General features: G+C 42.4%; 1 protein-coding gene across 2 annotated transcripts; it reads left to right on the top strand.

Annotated features, from left to right (window-relative positions):
* The first annotated feature begins 242 nt into the window (after positions 1 to 242).
* LOC115172818 (Krueppel-like factor 11) lies at positions 243 to 9,059 on the top strand. Of its 2 annotated transcripts, none has more exons than XM_029730604.1 (4): positions 243 to 441; positions 1,390 to 1,650; positions 7,089 to 8,016; positions 8,228 to 9,059. In XM_029730604.1, the coding sequence occupies exons 1-4, from the start codon at positions 400 to 402 to the stop codon at positions 8,524 to 8,526; spliced, it is 1,530 nt and encodes a 509-aa protein (XP_029586464.1). In that variant the 5' UTR covers positions 243 to 399; the 3' UTR covers positions 8,527 to 9,059. The 2 variants fall into 2 exon arrangements, with proteins under 2 accessions (XP_029586464.1, XP_029586465.1); XM_029730605.1 differs by lacking the exon at positions 243 to 441 and adding an exon at positions 466 to 1,201.
* The last annotated feature ends 5,650 nt before the right edge of the window (positions 9,060 to 14,709 follow it).

Genomic DNA, 14,709 nt, shown 5'->3' with positions numbered 1-14,709 from the left:
GGTCCCAGTTGTAATGAACGCGGCATAAGACCTTTCACCTAGTTTTCAGACTTGCAGTTCATCGGGTTCTTTCTGACACCGATGACCCCTTTGCACGCCCACCAACAGCCACGCACCCTATTTCCTCCAATCGTCCGGCCACCATGCACTGATCACGCGTCGTCTCACCTGCTATTGGCTAAGGTCTCACACACATTTGTGTTTCATTGGTGGCATGTTGCCACCCGCCTGTGTGTTGTGAATTTTGTTTTCCTTTTTTTTATCCTGATGTTTTACACAGCTGAGAGAGGACGTAGTGAAAACGAATTGAACAGCCAGTCTACTGATCGGGCGGAGTAGCACCGCTTCTTTTGTTCCATATCCGGTTGACGCTAAACTTAATTCAAATATACCTAAACAATGCCCTCACAAAAATGTTCAGAAATTGAAGTCTCGTATGGGGTAAGAATATGTATATTTTTTTTATGAATATTATTATTTCAAGTCAACATGTGTGTTATTTCATATGACTAGCGTTCGGCATTCGAATAATGGGTCAATAGGATACTGTATTTGTTTGTCACTCTAGTTTATTAGTTTCACTTTTTACTTTTCACGTTACAATATTATTCAGTTGGTAATTGAGTCATGTTAGTTCAGAATTATTGAGAAAAAAAATAAGATTAATTGAGACTTATTTACATTTATACCATCCAATCATATTATCCAATGACTTCGCAATGATTGACTGTTGGTCCAATATCTTTAATTCAACAGTGCCCAGTTGACAGAATTGTGCAATAATGTAGCATTTGTTTTATTGACCTGTGTTAATGTTACCCAACGTCACCCTATGATAACCAGGTAGCCCAGTAGAGTGGTATTGTTTTGCCTAGGCGGGCTACTCTCACTATGTGAAACTGGTCACATTATTTGATGTTGGGAGTGGCCATACTATCACTGATAGTGTCATTGTAGACAAAGCACTTCCTGATGCAGCGTTCACACTGGGTAACATCCCCTCAGCATGCGGGTTTCGGTCTCACGTGGCTAGTGGTAGGGATACATCACTAGTTGGTCTATATTTGGCAATGGGAGGTTACTTGGCTCGTAGCTTTAGGGCAGATGGGATGTAATCTCAAAAGCCTGCTCCTTCAGCACTCTAACGGCTACACTGTGACAACCTCGCAGCAACTGGCACTTGACATTAAGCGAATGACTGGTAAGAATAGAAACATTTCAGACATTTAATTTGAGGTCATTTGGATGCTTCCCTTGGTATGCAAATTAATACATCTAGCTGTATGGTTTTGATTGGGTCTCATTTCCCAGTTATCGTTGTGATTAGTCCCTATGGTGACTCACCAGTCTTCTATTATATCATCATCAGAAAAACTTTGTTTCCTCCAGATGAATGGGATGGTGATGGGCTATTGTGGCTCCTATCTGAAGAGGAAGAGGCACTACAGTGAGCAGTCGTCCCCAGGTTGCAGTCTGGAGTACACAGACCTGGAGGCTGCAGAGGCTCTGGTCTGCATGAGCTCTTGGGGCCAACACCGCTCCAACCCCTGCAAACCCAGACCCCTTACCCCTGCCTCGGACTCCTGCGACTCCCTCTTGCCTCCGGACCCATCGGAGCCCCCCAAGGACTTTGTTTCGCTCTCCTCCCTGGTAAGAGCGTATTCTCTATGGACAACTATAAACACCACACATCCCAAAACAACCATCACACATAAACATCTGAGTCCTAGCTTTGACTTACTGTGTAAACCAGCGTTGAGACAGTATCTTTATCTCAGGTTGGTGTGTTTGCTAAAAACTTTGCATGGCTTATAGGGGTTAGGGAGGTTGCTGCACAGGTGTCAGGAAAGAGATAAGGAGAAATTGCCGATAAGCAGTTTCAACTTCACCCAGTGCTCATCTCTCTCAGCTGCTGGTTGTAAAAATCACTGTTTTATAGCCACCCAGCTCGAACTAGTCATTAGTGTAGTGCGCATACATGACCACTCACGTATCTCTCCTAACAGCTACATTAAACCTCCAATTTGAAACAGAACACACCCAACCTAGGCCTTCTGTACTAGAACACCACAGTGGCTGTACTAGAACACCACAGTGGCTGTACTAGAACACCACAGTGGCTGTACTAGAACACCACAGTGGCTGTACTAGAACACCACAGTGGCTGTACTAGAACACCACAGTGGCTGTACTAGAACACCACAGTGGTTCTTTGTTCTACATATTTATTTCACCTTTATTTAACCAGGTAGGCCAGTTGAGAACAAGTTCTCATTTACAACTGCGGCCTGGCCCAGATAAAGCAAAGCAGTGTGACAAAAACAACAACACAGAGCTACACATGGGATAAACAAACATACAGTCAATAACATGATAGAAAATCTGTATATGAGGTGAGGTGAGGTAGTTGGTTGGATGGGCTATTTACAGATGGGCTGTTTACAGCTGCAGCGATCGGTAAGCTGCTCTGACAGCCGATGCTTGAAGTTAGTGAGGGAGATATATCTCCAACTTCAGTGATTTTTACAATTCGTTCCAGTCATTGGCAGCAGAGAACTGTAAGGAAAGGCAGCCAAAGGAGGTGTTGGCTTTGGGGGTGACCAGTGAAATATACAGTTGAATTTGGAAGTTTACATACACTTAGGTTGGAGTCATTAAAACTCGTTTTTCAACCACTCCACTAATTTCTTGTTAACAAACTATAGTTTTGGCAAGTCAGTTAGGACATCTACTTTGTGCATGACACAAGTAATGTTTCCAACAACTGTTTACAGACAGATCATTTCACTTATAATTCACTGTATAACAATTCCAGTGGGTCAGAATTTTACATATGCTAAACTGACTGTGCCTTTAAACAGCTTGGAAAATTCCAGAAAATGATGTCATTGCTTTAGAAGCTTCTGTTAGGCTAATTGACATAATTTGAGTCAATTCGAGGTGTATCTGTGGATGTATTTTAAGACCTACCTTCAAACTCAGTGCCTCTTTGCTTGACATCATGGGAAAATCAAAAGAAATCAGCTAAGACCTCAGAAAAAAATTGTAGACCTCCACAAGTCTGGTTCATCCTTGGAAGCAATTTCCAAAAGCCTGAAGGTACCACTTCCATCTGTACAAACAAGAGTACCAAGTATAAACACCATGGGGCCACGCAGCCGTCATACCGCTCAGGAAGGAGACGCGTTCTGTCTCCTAGAGATGAACGTACTTTGGTGCGAAAAGTGCAAATCAATCCCAGAACAACAGCAAAGGACCTTGTGAAGATGCTGGAGGAAACGGGTACAAAAGTATCTATAGCCACAGTAAAACGAGTCCTATATCGACATAACCTGAAAGGCCGCTCAGCAAGGAAGAAGCCACTGCTCCAAAACCGCCATAAAAAAGCCAGACTACAGATTGCAACTGCACATGGGGACAAAGATACTTTTTGGAGAAATGTCCTCTGGTCTGATGAAAGAAAAATAACTGTTTGGCTATAATGATCATCGTTATGTTTGGAGGAAAAGGGGGAAGCGTGCAAGCCGAAGAACACCATCCCAACCGTGAAGCACGGGGGTGGCAGCATCATGTTGTGGGGGTGCTTTGCTGCAGGAGGGACTGGTGCACTTCACAAAATAGATGGCATCATGAGGAGGGGAAATTATGTGGATATACATCTCAAGACATCAGTCAGGAAGTTAAAGCTTGGTCGCAAATGGGTCTTCCAAATGGACAATGACCCCAAGCACACTTCCAAAGTTGTGGCAAAATGGCTTAAGGACAACAAAGTCAAGATATTGGGGAGGCCATCACAAAGCCCTGACCTCAATCCTATAGCATATAGGGGTTCACATTCTTAAAATAAAGTGGTGATCCTAACTGACCTAAGACAGGACATTTTTACTAGGATTAAATGTCAGGAATTGTGAAAAACAGAGTTTAAATGTATTTGGCTAAGGTGTTTGTAAACTTCTGACTCATCTGTACCTGCTGGAGCGCGTGCTATGGGTGGGTGTTGCTATGGTGACCAGTGGGCTTAGAAAAGGCGGCGCTTTACCTAGCCACGACTTATAGATGACCTGGAGCCAGTGGGTTTGGCGACGAATATATAGCGAGGACCAGCCAATGAGAGCATACAGGTCATCAATGGTGGGTAGTATATGGGGCTTTGGTGACGAAACAGATGGCACTGTGATAGACTGCATCCAATTTGCTGAGTAGAGTGTTGGAGGCAATTTTGTAAATGACATTGCCAAAGTCAAGGATTGGTAGGATAGTCAGTTTTACGAGGGTATGTTTGGCAGCATGAGTGAAGGAGGCTTTGTTGTGAAATAGGAAGCCGATTCTAGATTTAACTTTGAATTGGAGATGCTTAACCTCTCTTGGGTATGTGGGACGTGACCGTCCCACCTGCGGGACACACTATTCAACAGCCAGTGAAATAGCAGAGCGCCAAATTCAAAAACACAAATCTCATAATTAAAATTTCTCACACATACAAGTATTATACACCATTTCAAAGATAAGACTCTCGTTAATCCAACCACATTGTCCGATTTCAAAAAGGCTTTACTGTGAAAGCATAACATTAGATTGTTAGGACATCAACTTCACAAGAAAAACCACACAGCCATTTTCCAAGCAATGAGGCATCACAAAAACCAGAAATACAGCTAAAATGAATCACTAACCTTTGACGATCTTCATCAGATGACACTCCCAGGACTCAATGTTACACAATACATGTATGTTTTGTTTGATAAAGTTCATATTTATATCCAAAAACCCCATTTTACATTGGCGCGTGATGTTCAGAAAATGTATTGCCCCCCAAAACTTCCGGTGAATGAGCACCTCAATTTACAAAAATACTCATCATAAACGTTGATAAACCTTACAACAGTTATTGAAAGAATTAAATAATTATAGATATACTACTCCTTAGTGCAAACGCTGTGTCAGATTTCAAAATAGCTTTACGGCGAAAGCACATTGTTCAATATTCTGAGTACAGAGCTCAGCCATCAAAGCAAGCTATACAGTTACCCGCCAAGTTCTGGAGTCAAAAAAAGTCAGAAATGGTATTATAAATCTTCACTTACCTTTGCTGATCTTCGTCGGAATGCACTCCCAGGACTCCCACTTCGACAAGAAATGTTCGTTTTGTTCGATAAACTCCATATTTATGTCCAAATACCTCATTTTTGTTTGCGCGTTCAGACGAGTTATCCAAATGCGCCACGCTCGCGCATTTTGTTGAGACGTAAAGTCCAAAAAGTTATACTACAGTTTGTAGAAACATGTCAAACGATGTATAAAATCAATCTTTAGGATGTTTTTATCATACATCTTCGATAATATTCCAACCAGACAAATCCTTTGTCTTCAGAAAGGGAAAAACAAAGCACCTCCCGCTGACGGCCACGCACATGAATGATCTAATGATACTCAGCCAGACACCTGGTTGAAATGACTGTCATTCCCTTCCAGTTCACAGTAGAAGCCTGTAACAACGTTCTAAAGACTGTTGACATCTAGTGGAAGCCTTAGGAACTGCAAAATGACCCCTAAGTCACTGTAGTTTGAATAGTGAATCAATTGAAAAAAACTACAAGCCTCAGATCTTGAACTTCCTGGTTGGATTTCTCTCAGGGTTTTGCCTGCTAAATGAGTTCTGTTATACTCACAGACATCATTCAAACAGTTTTAGAAACTTCAGAGTGTTTTCTATCCAAATCTACTAATAATATGCATATCCTACCTTCTGGGTCTGGGTAGCAGGCAGTTTACTACGGGCACACTTTTCATCCGGATGTCAAAATACTGCCCCCTACCCTAGAGAAGTCAATGAGTCTGGAAGGAGAGTTTACAGTCTAGCCAGACTCCTAGGTATTTGTAGTTGTCCACATATTCTAAGTCAGAACCGTCCAGAGTAGTGATGCATGGCGGGCGGGTGCGGGCAACGATCGGTTGAAGAGCATGCATTTAGTTTTACTAGCGTTTAAGAGCAGTTGGAGGCCACAGAAGGAGTGTTGTATGGCACTGAAGTTTGTTTGGAGGTTTGTTAACACTGTGTCCAAAGAAGGGACAGATGTATACAGAATGGTGTTGTCTGCGTAGAGGTGGATCAAAGAAAGAGCGACATCATTGATATATACAGAGAAAAGAGTCGACCCGAGAATTGAACCCTGTGGCAACCCCATAGAGACTGCCAGAGGTCCGGACAATAGGCCCTCTAATTTGACACACTGAACTCTGTCTGAGAAGTAGTTAGTGAACCAGGTGAGGCAGTCGTTAGAGTACGTTGACTGACGGAGTCAAAAGCCTTGGCCAGGTTGATGAAGACAGCTGCACAGTACTGTTTTTATCGATGGGCATTATGATATCGTTTAGGACCTTGAGTGTGGCTGAGGTGCACCCGTGACCAGGTGGAAACCAGATTGCATAACGGAGAAGGTACTGTGGGATTCGAGATGGTCGGTGATCTGTTTGTTCACTTGGCTTTCGAAGACTTTAGAAAGGCAGGGCAGGATGGATATAGGTCTTTAACAGTTTGGGTCTCGAGTGTCTCCCCCTTTTCGGGGGATGACCTCGGCCGCTTTCCAATCTTTAGGAATCTCAGACGATACGAAAGTGAGGTTGAACAGACTAGTAATAAGGGTTGTGACAATGGCAGTGGATAATTTTCGGAAGAGGGTCCAAATTGTCTAGCCCAGCTGATTTGTAGGGATCCAGATTCTGCAGCTCTTTCAGGACATCAGCTGTCTGGATTTGGGTGAAGGAGAAGGGAGGGGGGGCTTGGGCCAGTTGCTGCGGGGGGTGCAGAGCTGTTGGCTGGGATTGGGGTAGCCAGGTGGAAAAGCGTGGCCAGCCGTAGAGAAATGCTTATTGAAATTCTAGATTATCATAGATTTATCGGTGGTGACAGTGTTTCCTAGCCTCAGTGCAGTGGGCAGCTGGGGGGAGGTGCTTTTATTCTCCATGGACTTTAGTGTCCCAAAACTTCTTGGAATTAGTGCTGCAGGATGCAAATTTCTGTTTGAAAAATCTTTCTAGTATGGTGCACATACTCATTCTGTCTTGCCTTTTTTCTCTGTGGTTTCCAGTGTATGACACCTCCTCACAGCCCCAGCTTTGCTGAAAACTCCACCAGCGCTGCCATCCACACAAGCACCTCTCCTCTGAGCCGGCCCAGCTCCAGCCTTTCTGTAAGGGTCTGTGGGGTCCCACGACCGCCCATGGCCTCCATTGCTGAGTCCCCAACCACTGGAAAGACCCCACCATCGGCACCTTGCCGAGCCATGGTAACCAGCGTCATCCGCCACACCGCAGACACACAGCCCTGCGAGCAAATTCCAGCACCCCCCACCGAGCAACAGAGGATCTCAGAGCTGGTGGTCCATCAACAGCACACAGTAAAGACTGAACAGCGCAGCAAACCTCCCTTCACACCCAACCTCACCCTCATCTCTTCCTGTAGGGAACAGCCAGTCAAGACTGAGAAGGAAGAGCCAAAGGCTATCCACTGTAAGGAGAGCCCCTCCCCTCCTCCCGCTAACGCCCAATCACAAAACAGCCTGCCCACACGCCTCTCCCCGCCCCCCACCTCCATTCCTCCAATCATTTGCCAGATGTTCCCAGTGAGCAGCCAATCGGGGATGATCTCGGCGTTCATCCAGGGCCCAATGCAGACATCCAGGACCCCCACATCCATCCTGCCCCAGTCTGGCCCTCTAGGGGCCCTCCAGCAGCCCTTCCTCATGGGCCAGGCTATGCCCCAGGGCACGGTGATGCTGGTTCTCCCCCAGTCCCAGATGTCTCAGGCCCCCCACTGCTCCCCACAGACTGTCATGACCCTGGGCCACACCAAGCTGCTACCTCTGGCCCCCGCCCCGGTCTACGTGCCCGCCGGACCCTGCAGCGCCACCAAGATGGACTTCTCCCGCCGGAGGAACTACGTGTGCAACTTCCCCGGCTGCAGGAAGACTTACTTCAAGAGCTCCCACCTCAAGGCACACCTCCGAACACACACAGGTAAGAGAGAGTTCACTGCTTCTCATGGATGAGTGGAAGTGAGAGAGAAAGAACTTGACATTTATGGGATAATATTTTAGGATCTTGATTGTGTATCATGACTTAAACTGAAGATTATAAGGTCATTTATTTGACTCAAAGCATGTTGGTTTGTTGATGACTAAATGATAATGACTTGCTCACTTACTCTCTTTCTCATTTTCTCTCTCAGGTGAGAAGCCCTTCAGTTGCAGTTGGGAGGGCTGCGATAAGAAGTTTGCGCGCTCCGACGAGCTCTCGCGTCACCGGCGGACCCACACGGGCGAGAAGAAGTTTGTGTGTCCCGTTTGCGAACGGCGCTTTATGCGCAGCGACCACCTGACCAAACATGCCCGCCGTCACATGACCACCAAGAAGACCCCCTCCTGGCAGGCAGAGGTGCGCAGCCCCAACAAAATGTCCTCTCCCAAGCCGCTGCCGTCAAACCCTGCCTCACTCTCCCTCAGTATGCTGGTACCTGCCTTAAACTAGACTCTGCCCAACACTACCCACTAGTGACTTCTTACCCAAAACCCCCAAACCATGACATGGATAGGGGGGGGCAGCCAAGCACACAAGGCTGCCATTTTACTCATGGAGAATGTCTGAAGACATGCACTGGACTCTGTATTTTCTTTTCTTCTACTGCTCATTTGTACATTTTTGTTTTGCAAAAGGAACTGTTTTGTTTACTTTTCAGATATTTTACACAATTGTATGTATGTATGTATGTATGTATGTATGTATGTATGTATGTATGTATGTATGTATGTATGCACTCTTTTGCCAAAGCCTTTGTAATGAAGTTTGTCTTATACATTTCACCTGTCTTTGTATGTATATTTGTACATAATATCTATGTGAATGTATTGTGTTGTATTGTATTTCAAATGACATTTTGTTAATTTGGGAAAATGACTTAATTGTGTAAAACAATCTATCTGGATAGTAATCTATACTGTGATAATTACTGACTTTTCATATTATTTAATACACATTTGTAATAAAGACATATTATTAACTGGTGTGTTTTTAGCAAATCTCCCTTTGACTTTAGATGGTCCTTTTTTAAAAATCAGAACAGCCCTCTAGTTAGTCAGCATTCCTTTACAGTCACTCCCCAGTTATATGGTAGAGGAATAGAGTGGTGTCTTGCCACATCCTATGTGAGTCAGTCAGCTGAAACACTTCCTGTTCAATATGCTGACCGACCACTGCTCTGGACTGGACCACGTCCTGTTGGTTTAGTGGAACGTGCAGGCCAAAGGACTTTTTGTCCCATTCAGCAGCTCTAATCCAAACTATGCTATGAGGCAGTGGAACTTTAGGCACTCATATCCTTGCCTCTGTACTTATAAGCCTGGCCAAGTATCGTTATCAAGTAGTATTACATTATTACTCATAACTCAGTCTCTGGATTGATTTAATAATACAGATTATTATATAAGCCTAATAAAGGTGTAACCAGTAGTCATCCTTGTAGGTAAGAAATTCAGTATTACATAAACACACGCATCCATCAAGTAACTATGTTGTCTCTCTTTGGCGTCACATAGCTTCTATAGCCACAAAGTCATACTTATGGCTAAACCCCGCCTATTTTCAGAATGTATCTTCTTAAAATGTGATTCTAACCTTAACCACACTGATATCTGTATGCCTAACCTTAAATTAACATAAAAAAACGTATTTTTATCACAAATGTTGACTTTGTGACTGTGGTAACTAGTGGAAACCCTCTTATCGCCACCCGGTAACAACTGACCTCCAATCAGATTGTGAGAAAACTGAACTGTCGGGAGGTGCGACCAATAGAATGGGTCCCTGAATACCCGCCCCTTTGCCTTACGGATCGACTTACACAATACTGCCTCTATGGGTTGAATGGGTTCATACTATCTCATACTTTCTCTAACAGTGACACCTTGTGGACATAAGAAACATTATCTGACTTCACAAGTGCTACCTTGTGGACAAAAGCTGCACTGTAACTTATTTTCATGGTTAGATGATGCTGATCTAAATCTCCTGTAGACTACAACTTTTCCTGGGATTTCATGAAAACAGGAATAGCGCAGGCTTGCGTTGGTAGCCTATAGCCTACTGCGCACGGGAAAAGCTGGACAGAGAGAGGCTGGAGTTGTGTAGCTGAGTAAGCTAAATAATAAGCTAGATATTAGGATCCTCATTAACTAAATATTGGGGCTATAAATATATTCACCTGTCAAAGGGCAAGAAAAAGAAAGTTTACATATGATGAAATGGCCGATCTGTGCGTTCCTCCAGGCTGAGCTCTGTAGCAGTCCGTCACGCAAAACTCCGCTATTGATTAGGCCATAATAAAATAACAATTCTACCTAGGTTACAACAACACAGTGCAATGAGGAATGTAGTATTGTTATCAAGTGAATATACAATTATTGGCCATAGCTGTAAACTGTAGGGATGTGGGCTAATTAGAAATATATATTTTGGGGATCCCCATTAGCTGGGGTGATTGCAGCAGCTACTCGTCCTGGGGTACAACAACATGATATAATACAGAACATTAATAGACAAGGACAGCTTAAGGACAGAACTACATACATTTTAAACGTCACTCATTTGGTGGGGTTAAGTGTGTGTGTCAGTGCTGTGTGTACATTTACTATGTAAACAATTTGGAATATTCAACACATTATGCTTCTTCTAAAAACAAGAAGTGAAGCAGTCAGTCTCTCCTCTACTTTAGCCAGAATAGACTGGCATGCATAGTTCTGATTGATATTAGCCCTGTGATTATAGTGAAGAAAGAGCAAGACCGCTCAGACGTACCGCTCTGAATGCTTCATGTCCAAAAAACTGCATAAAATCTAATTCAATTGAATTTGTCACATGCGCCGAATACAACTGGTGTAGACTTAACCTTGATTATGAGCCATTCCCAATGATGCAGTTTTAAAAATAATAATTACAATAAAATGGTAAATGGTACCCACATACAGTAGCATCTTACAGTGAAGAGCGGATGTCACTGTCCAACCAAAGGATCCCATATGTGGCCAATAGGGTTGACCTTTACCCTCAATGAAATCTGTTTGTTTCGGTCCAATAATCACAGCTCCCATTATGCTACAGCTGGCATCCATATCCCACGCCATAGAACAGAGAGGTGAGGATGGTAAGGTGGCATGTGGTCATCAGATTTGTTTACCCTACGAATATAGAGTATATTCTAATTTGTGTTATAATACAGTAAAATTTGCAGACTATCTGAGATAATACGCAAAAGAGATAATCAGTGTCATACCAGCTCCATCACTGTCTAGGTTATGTTTGATAGGATAACACAACACTGTGCTGTCATTGTTCTGACGGTAATGTTTTTCTTTCAACTTTTATACACAAGAATGGAGCTATATACAAGGAGTACCCTACAGCCTAGGACTGATTATGCAGCCATTTCCATCACTTATGGGTCTGTTCTCAGCTGTTTGCATACAAGGTCCAGGAGGGTACATTATCAGGCTACTCATATGGTGTATTTTGATCAAACCACGGTGCGTGCTCTCTCTCTCTTTTCAAATTCCCACCCAGGGGCGTCTTCATTACAGAAACCGTTTACCGTTTATAACCAAAAGAAGCAAACAGAGCAAAACAAGAGTTTCTATTGGACAAATTCAGGTAGGTCCCTCCCCGTTTCGTACCGTTTGCTTCCGTTTAAGAAATGTTTTTCAACAGAATCAGCGAAATGTAAATAGGTTGTCCTTTGGTTTCTGCATTTTACATTCAGCAGGCAAGAGCAGACTGTAGTAGTAAATAAAATGCTTGAAATAAGTGTACAATAAGCTGTTGTAAGTCTAGTTTTTTTCCAGGGACTCCAAGAGCTAAAGAGGAATTATTAGGAATAATACTACAGCGAATAGCCTATAGGCCTACCCAATGAATTTACACAGTGAAATGTTTTTTTTTTAATCAGATTTATTATGAAATGACAGTCAGCCTAAGATAAACATATTGCTCAAAAACAGAGGAGAACAACTCCTATGCACACAGATAGTCCAGCCATCCACATTGACTGTTGTCCTCCCCATTTGGTAGCAACTCCAACATCCAATTTAATTTTTATTTAACCTTTATTTAACTAGGCGAGTCAGTTAAGACCAAATTCTTATTTACAATGACGGCCTACCCCGGCCAAACCCTAACCCAGACGACCCTGGGCCAATTGTGCGCCGCCCTACGGGACTCCTAATCACAGCCGGTAGTGATACAGCCTGGAATCAAACCAGGGTCTGTAGTGATGCCTCTAGCACTAAGATGCAGTGCCTTTAGACTGCTGCGCCACTCGGGAGCTTTTCACTTTTTCCGCATTGAGGAACCATCTCCAAAATTCCATTGAACTTTTCTAGACTCTCTTCAGCAGACAGCGACGGCAAAGAAAATTTTAAATGATTGTGAAGATAACTTTGTTCACAAGCTGTGGTCTTTGTATAATTGTACTATGCCATACTTGTTGATTATTTCTGTTCTTTCAAGAGAACTGGGAACTCTGAAAAAAATGAGGTCAAATCAGGTCTTCGGTGATGTTCAGGTCGGAAAGTTGGAGCTCTAGAAAGATGCATTTATCCTGATTTGACATTAATTTGTTATTAATTTGTTATGGGGATCGATAAAGATATGGTATTTTACCTTCAAAACAATCTCCTGTTGATTATTTATTGGCGTAATGCATAGCTAGATCAGTACACATTGTTTATCATCATGTAGGTCTACCTTTTTAAACATTTACATTTACATTTAAGTCATTTAGCAGACGCTCTTATCCAGAGCGACTTACAAATTGGTGCATTCACCTTATGATATCCAGTAGAACAACCACTTTACACTAGTGCATCTAAATCTTTTAAAGGGGGGGGGGGGTTAGAAGGATTACTTTATCCTTAAAGACGGAAGAAGTGGAAACTGGTGTGTTAACATTTACATTGATTATGCTGCTTGGTTGTACAAAAAAAATGACATGATGAAATGATAAGCGAGTTAGAAACTATGGGTTTATGTTACTGGTTTCTTCATTTGGATTCATCCAACATGGTCGACATAATTATACAAAGAACACTATAAGGTGAGGCAATGGTGGTGCATTCATAAATCATTTATGGCTATACATTTGTTCAGCAACACAATATTATATCCATAGACCGTTTATCAAAATAGCGTTTATCCAAAGCTTATCAAAAACCCAAAACACACGCACACAAACACAAACACTCGCACACATGGACAGAATGGTCGGGTTTGGCAGCCCTGGGAAGTCCTTTAAGTATGAGGCATTACCCATATTCGCTCTCACTCCATGTTATGAACACACACTCCACTTCACAAGTGGGTCAATATACAACGAGTAAATCTATCAGATAATCTACTGAAAACATCCACCTGTCCTGGGTGAGAGAAAGAAAAGCCTACCTTGCTGTGTGAGTTGGCTTATCAAAGTCAATAGAACTATATGGAATTCGATACAGTCTAATAATGACCCCTTTCATTGTAAAGTTAAAGTATAGTATTGGTTATCAGTTGGCGTTTCAACTACTTCTAAGGGTGAAGATAATATAATAATAGACTACTTGATTTGATGTGGGTATGAACTATGAATCTGTGATGTGACATTGTGAATAAATACATTAATCAGATGCAGTTTTACCAGCAGATGGCAGACACATACTGGCCAAGTGTGACCTGTTTGCTGCTACGGTATTATCAGAATGGAAAATCAGTTGTGTTGGTTGATCGACAATGGGTTCATATGATAGAATCAGACTTGTCTATTACAATCACAAAGATAAACACTGGGTTGTTATGAGTTTTTGCTGTATTCAGCCCAGGCATATTGTGTGTTGGAGCAGGTCTGGAGCAAAAACCTGCATTGGTTGGCCACCCCTGGTTTATACTGTTGACACTGTTGTGGCTATACATTTCCTAGTGATCTTTCATTGCGGAAATAGAATAGGTTAAACTGGTTTGTGTATTACTGAAATAGAATAGGTTAAACTGGTTTGTGTATTGCGGAAATAGAATAGGTTAAACTGGTTTGTGTATTACTGAAATAGAATAGGTTAAACTGGTTTGTGTATTACTGAAATAGAATAGGTTAAACTGGTTTGTGTATTGCGGAAATAGAATAGGTTAAACTGGTTTGTGTATTGCAGAAATAGAATAGGTTAAACTGGTTTGTGTATTGCAGAAATAGAATGGGTTAAACTGGTTTGTGTATTACTGAAATAGAATAGGTTAAACTGGTTTGTGTATTGCAGAAATAGAATAGGTTAAACTGGTTTGTGTATTGCAGAAATAGAATAGGTTAAACTGGTTTGTGTATTACTGAAATAGAATAGGTTAAACTGGTTTGTGTATTACTGAAATAGAATAGGTTGAACTGGTTTGTGTATTACTGAAATAGAATAGGTTAAACTGGTTTGTGTATTGCAGAAATAGAATAGGTTAAACTGGTTTGTGTATTACTGAAATAGAATAGGTTGAACTGCTGAACAGCTCTGAGATCTACATGGGAAGATGGATAGCAGCCATCTTACGGGCTCCTGACCCATTCTGTTATTTTGTGTGGTTTTTTTTTACGCTGATCGTAACTTTTTTGTACAAATGTCTCCTGTACATAATGTCTACGTAGCCAATACG

The sequence above is a fragment of the Salmo trutta genome, chromosome 33 (assembly GCF_901001165.1).
Source record: "Salmo trutta chromosome 33, fSalTru1.1, whole genome shotgun sequence".
Lineage (NCBI taxonomy): Eukaryota > Metazoa > Chordata > Actinopteri > Salmoniformes > Salmonidae > Salmo > Salmo trutta.
Note: the sequence above shows the minus strand (reverse complement) of the source record. Positions and strands in the feature narration are given on the sequence as shown.

Excerpts from the sequence above, each read along its gene's own strand:
- LOC115172818 (XM_029730604.1), top strand. The coding sequence starts at position 400 with ATGCCCTCACAAAAATGTTCAGAAATTGAAGTCTCGTATGGG. Across the intron at positions 442-1,389 it reads AAATTGAAGTCTCGTATGGG|ATGAATGGGATGGTGATGGG; the intron begins GTAAGAATATGT and ends TGTTTCCTCCAG. Across the intron at positions 8,017-8,227 it reads ACACCTCCGAACACACACAG|GTGAGAAGCCCTTCAGTTGC; the intron begins GTAAGAGAGAGT and ends TTTCTCTCTCAG.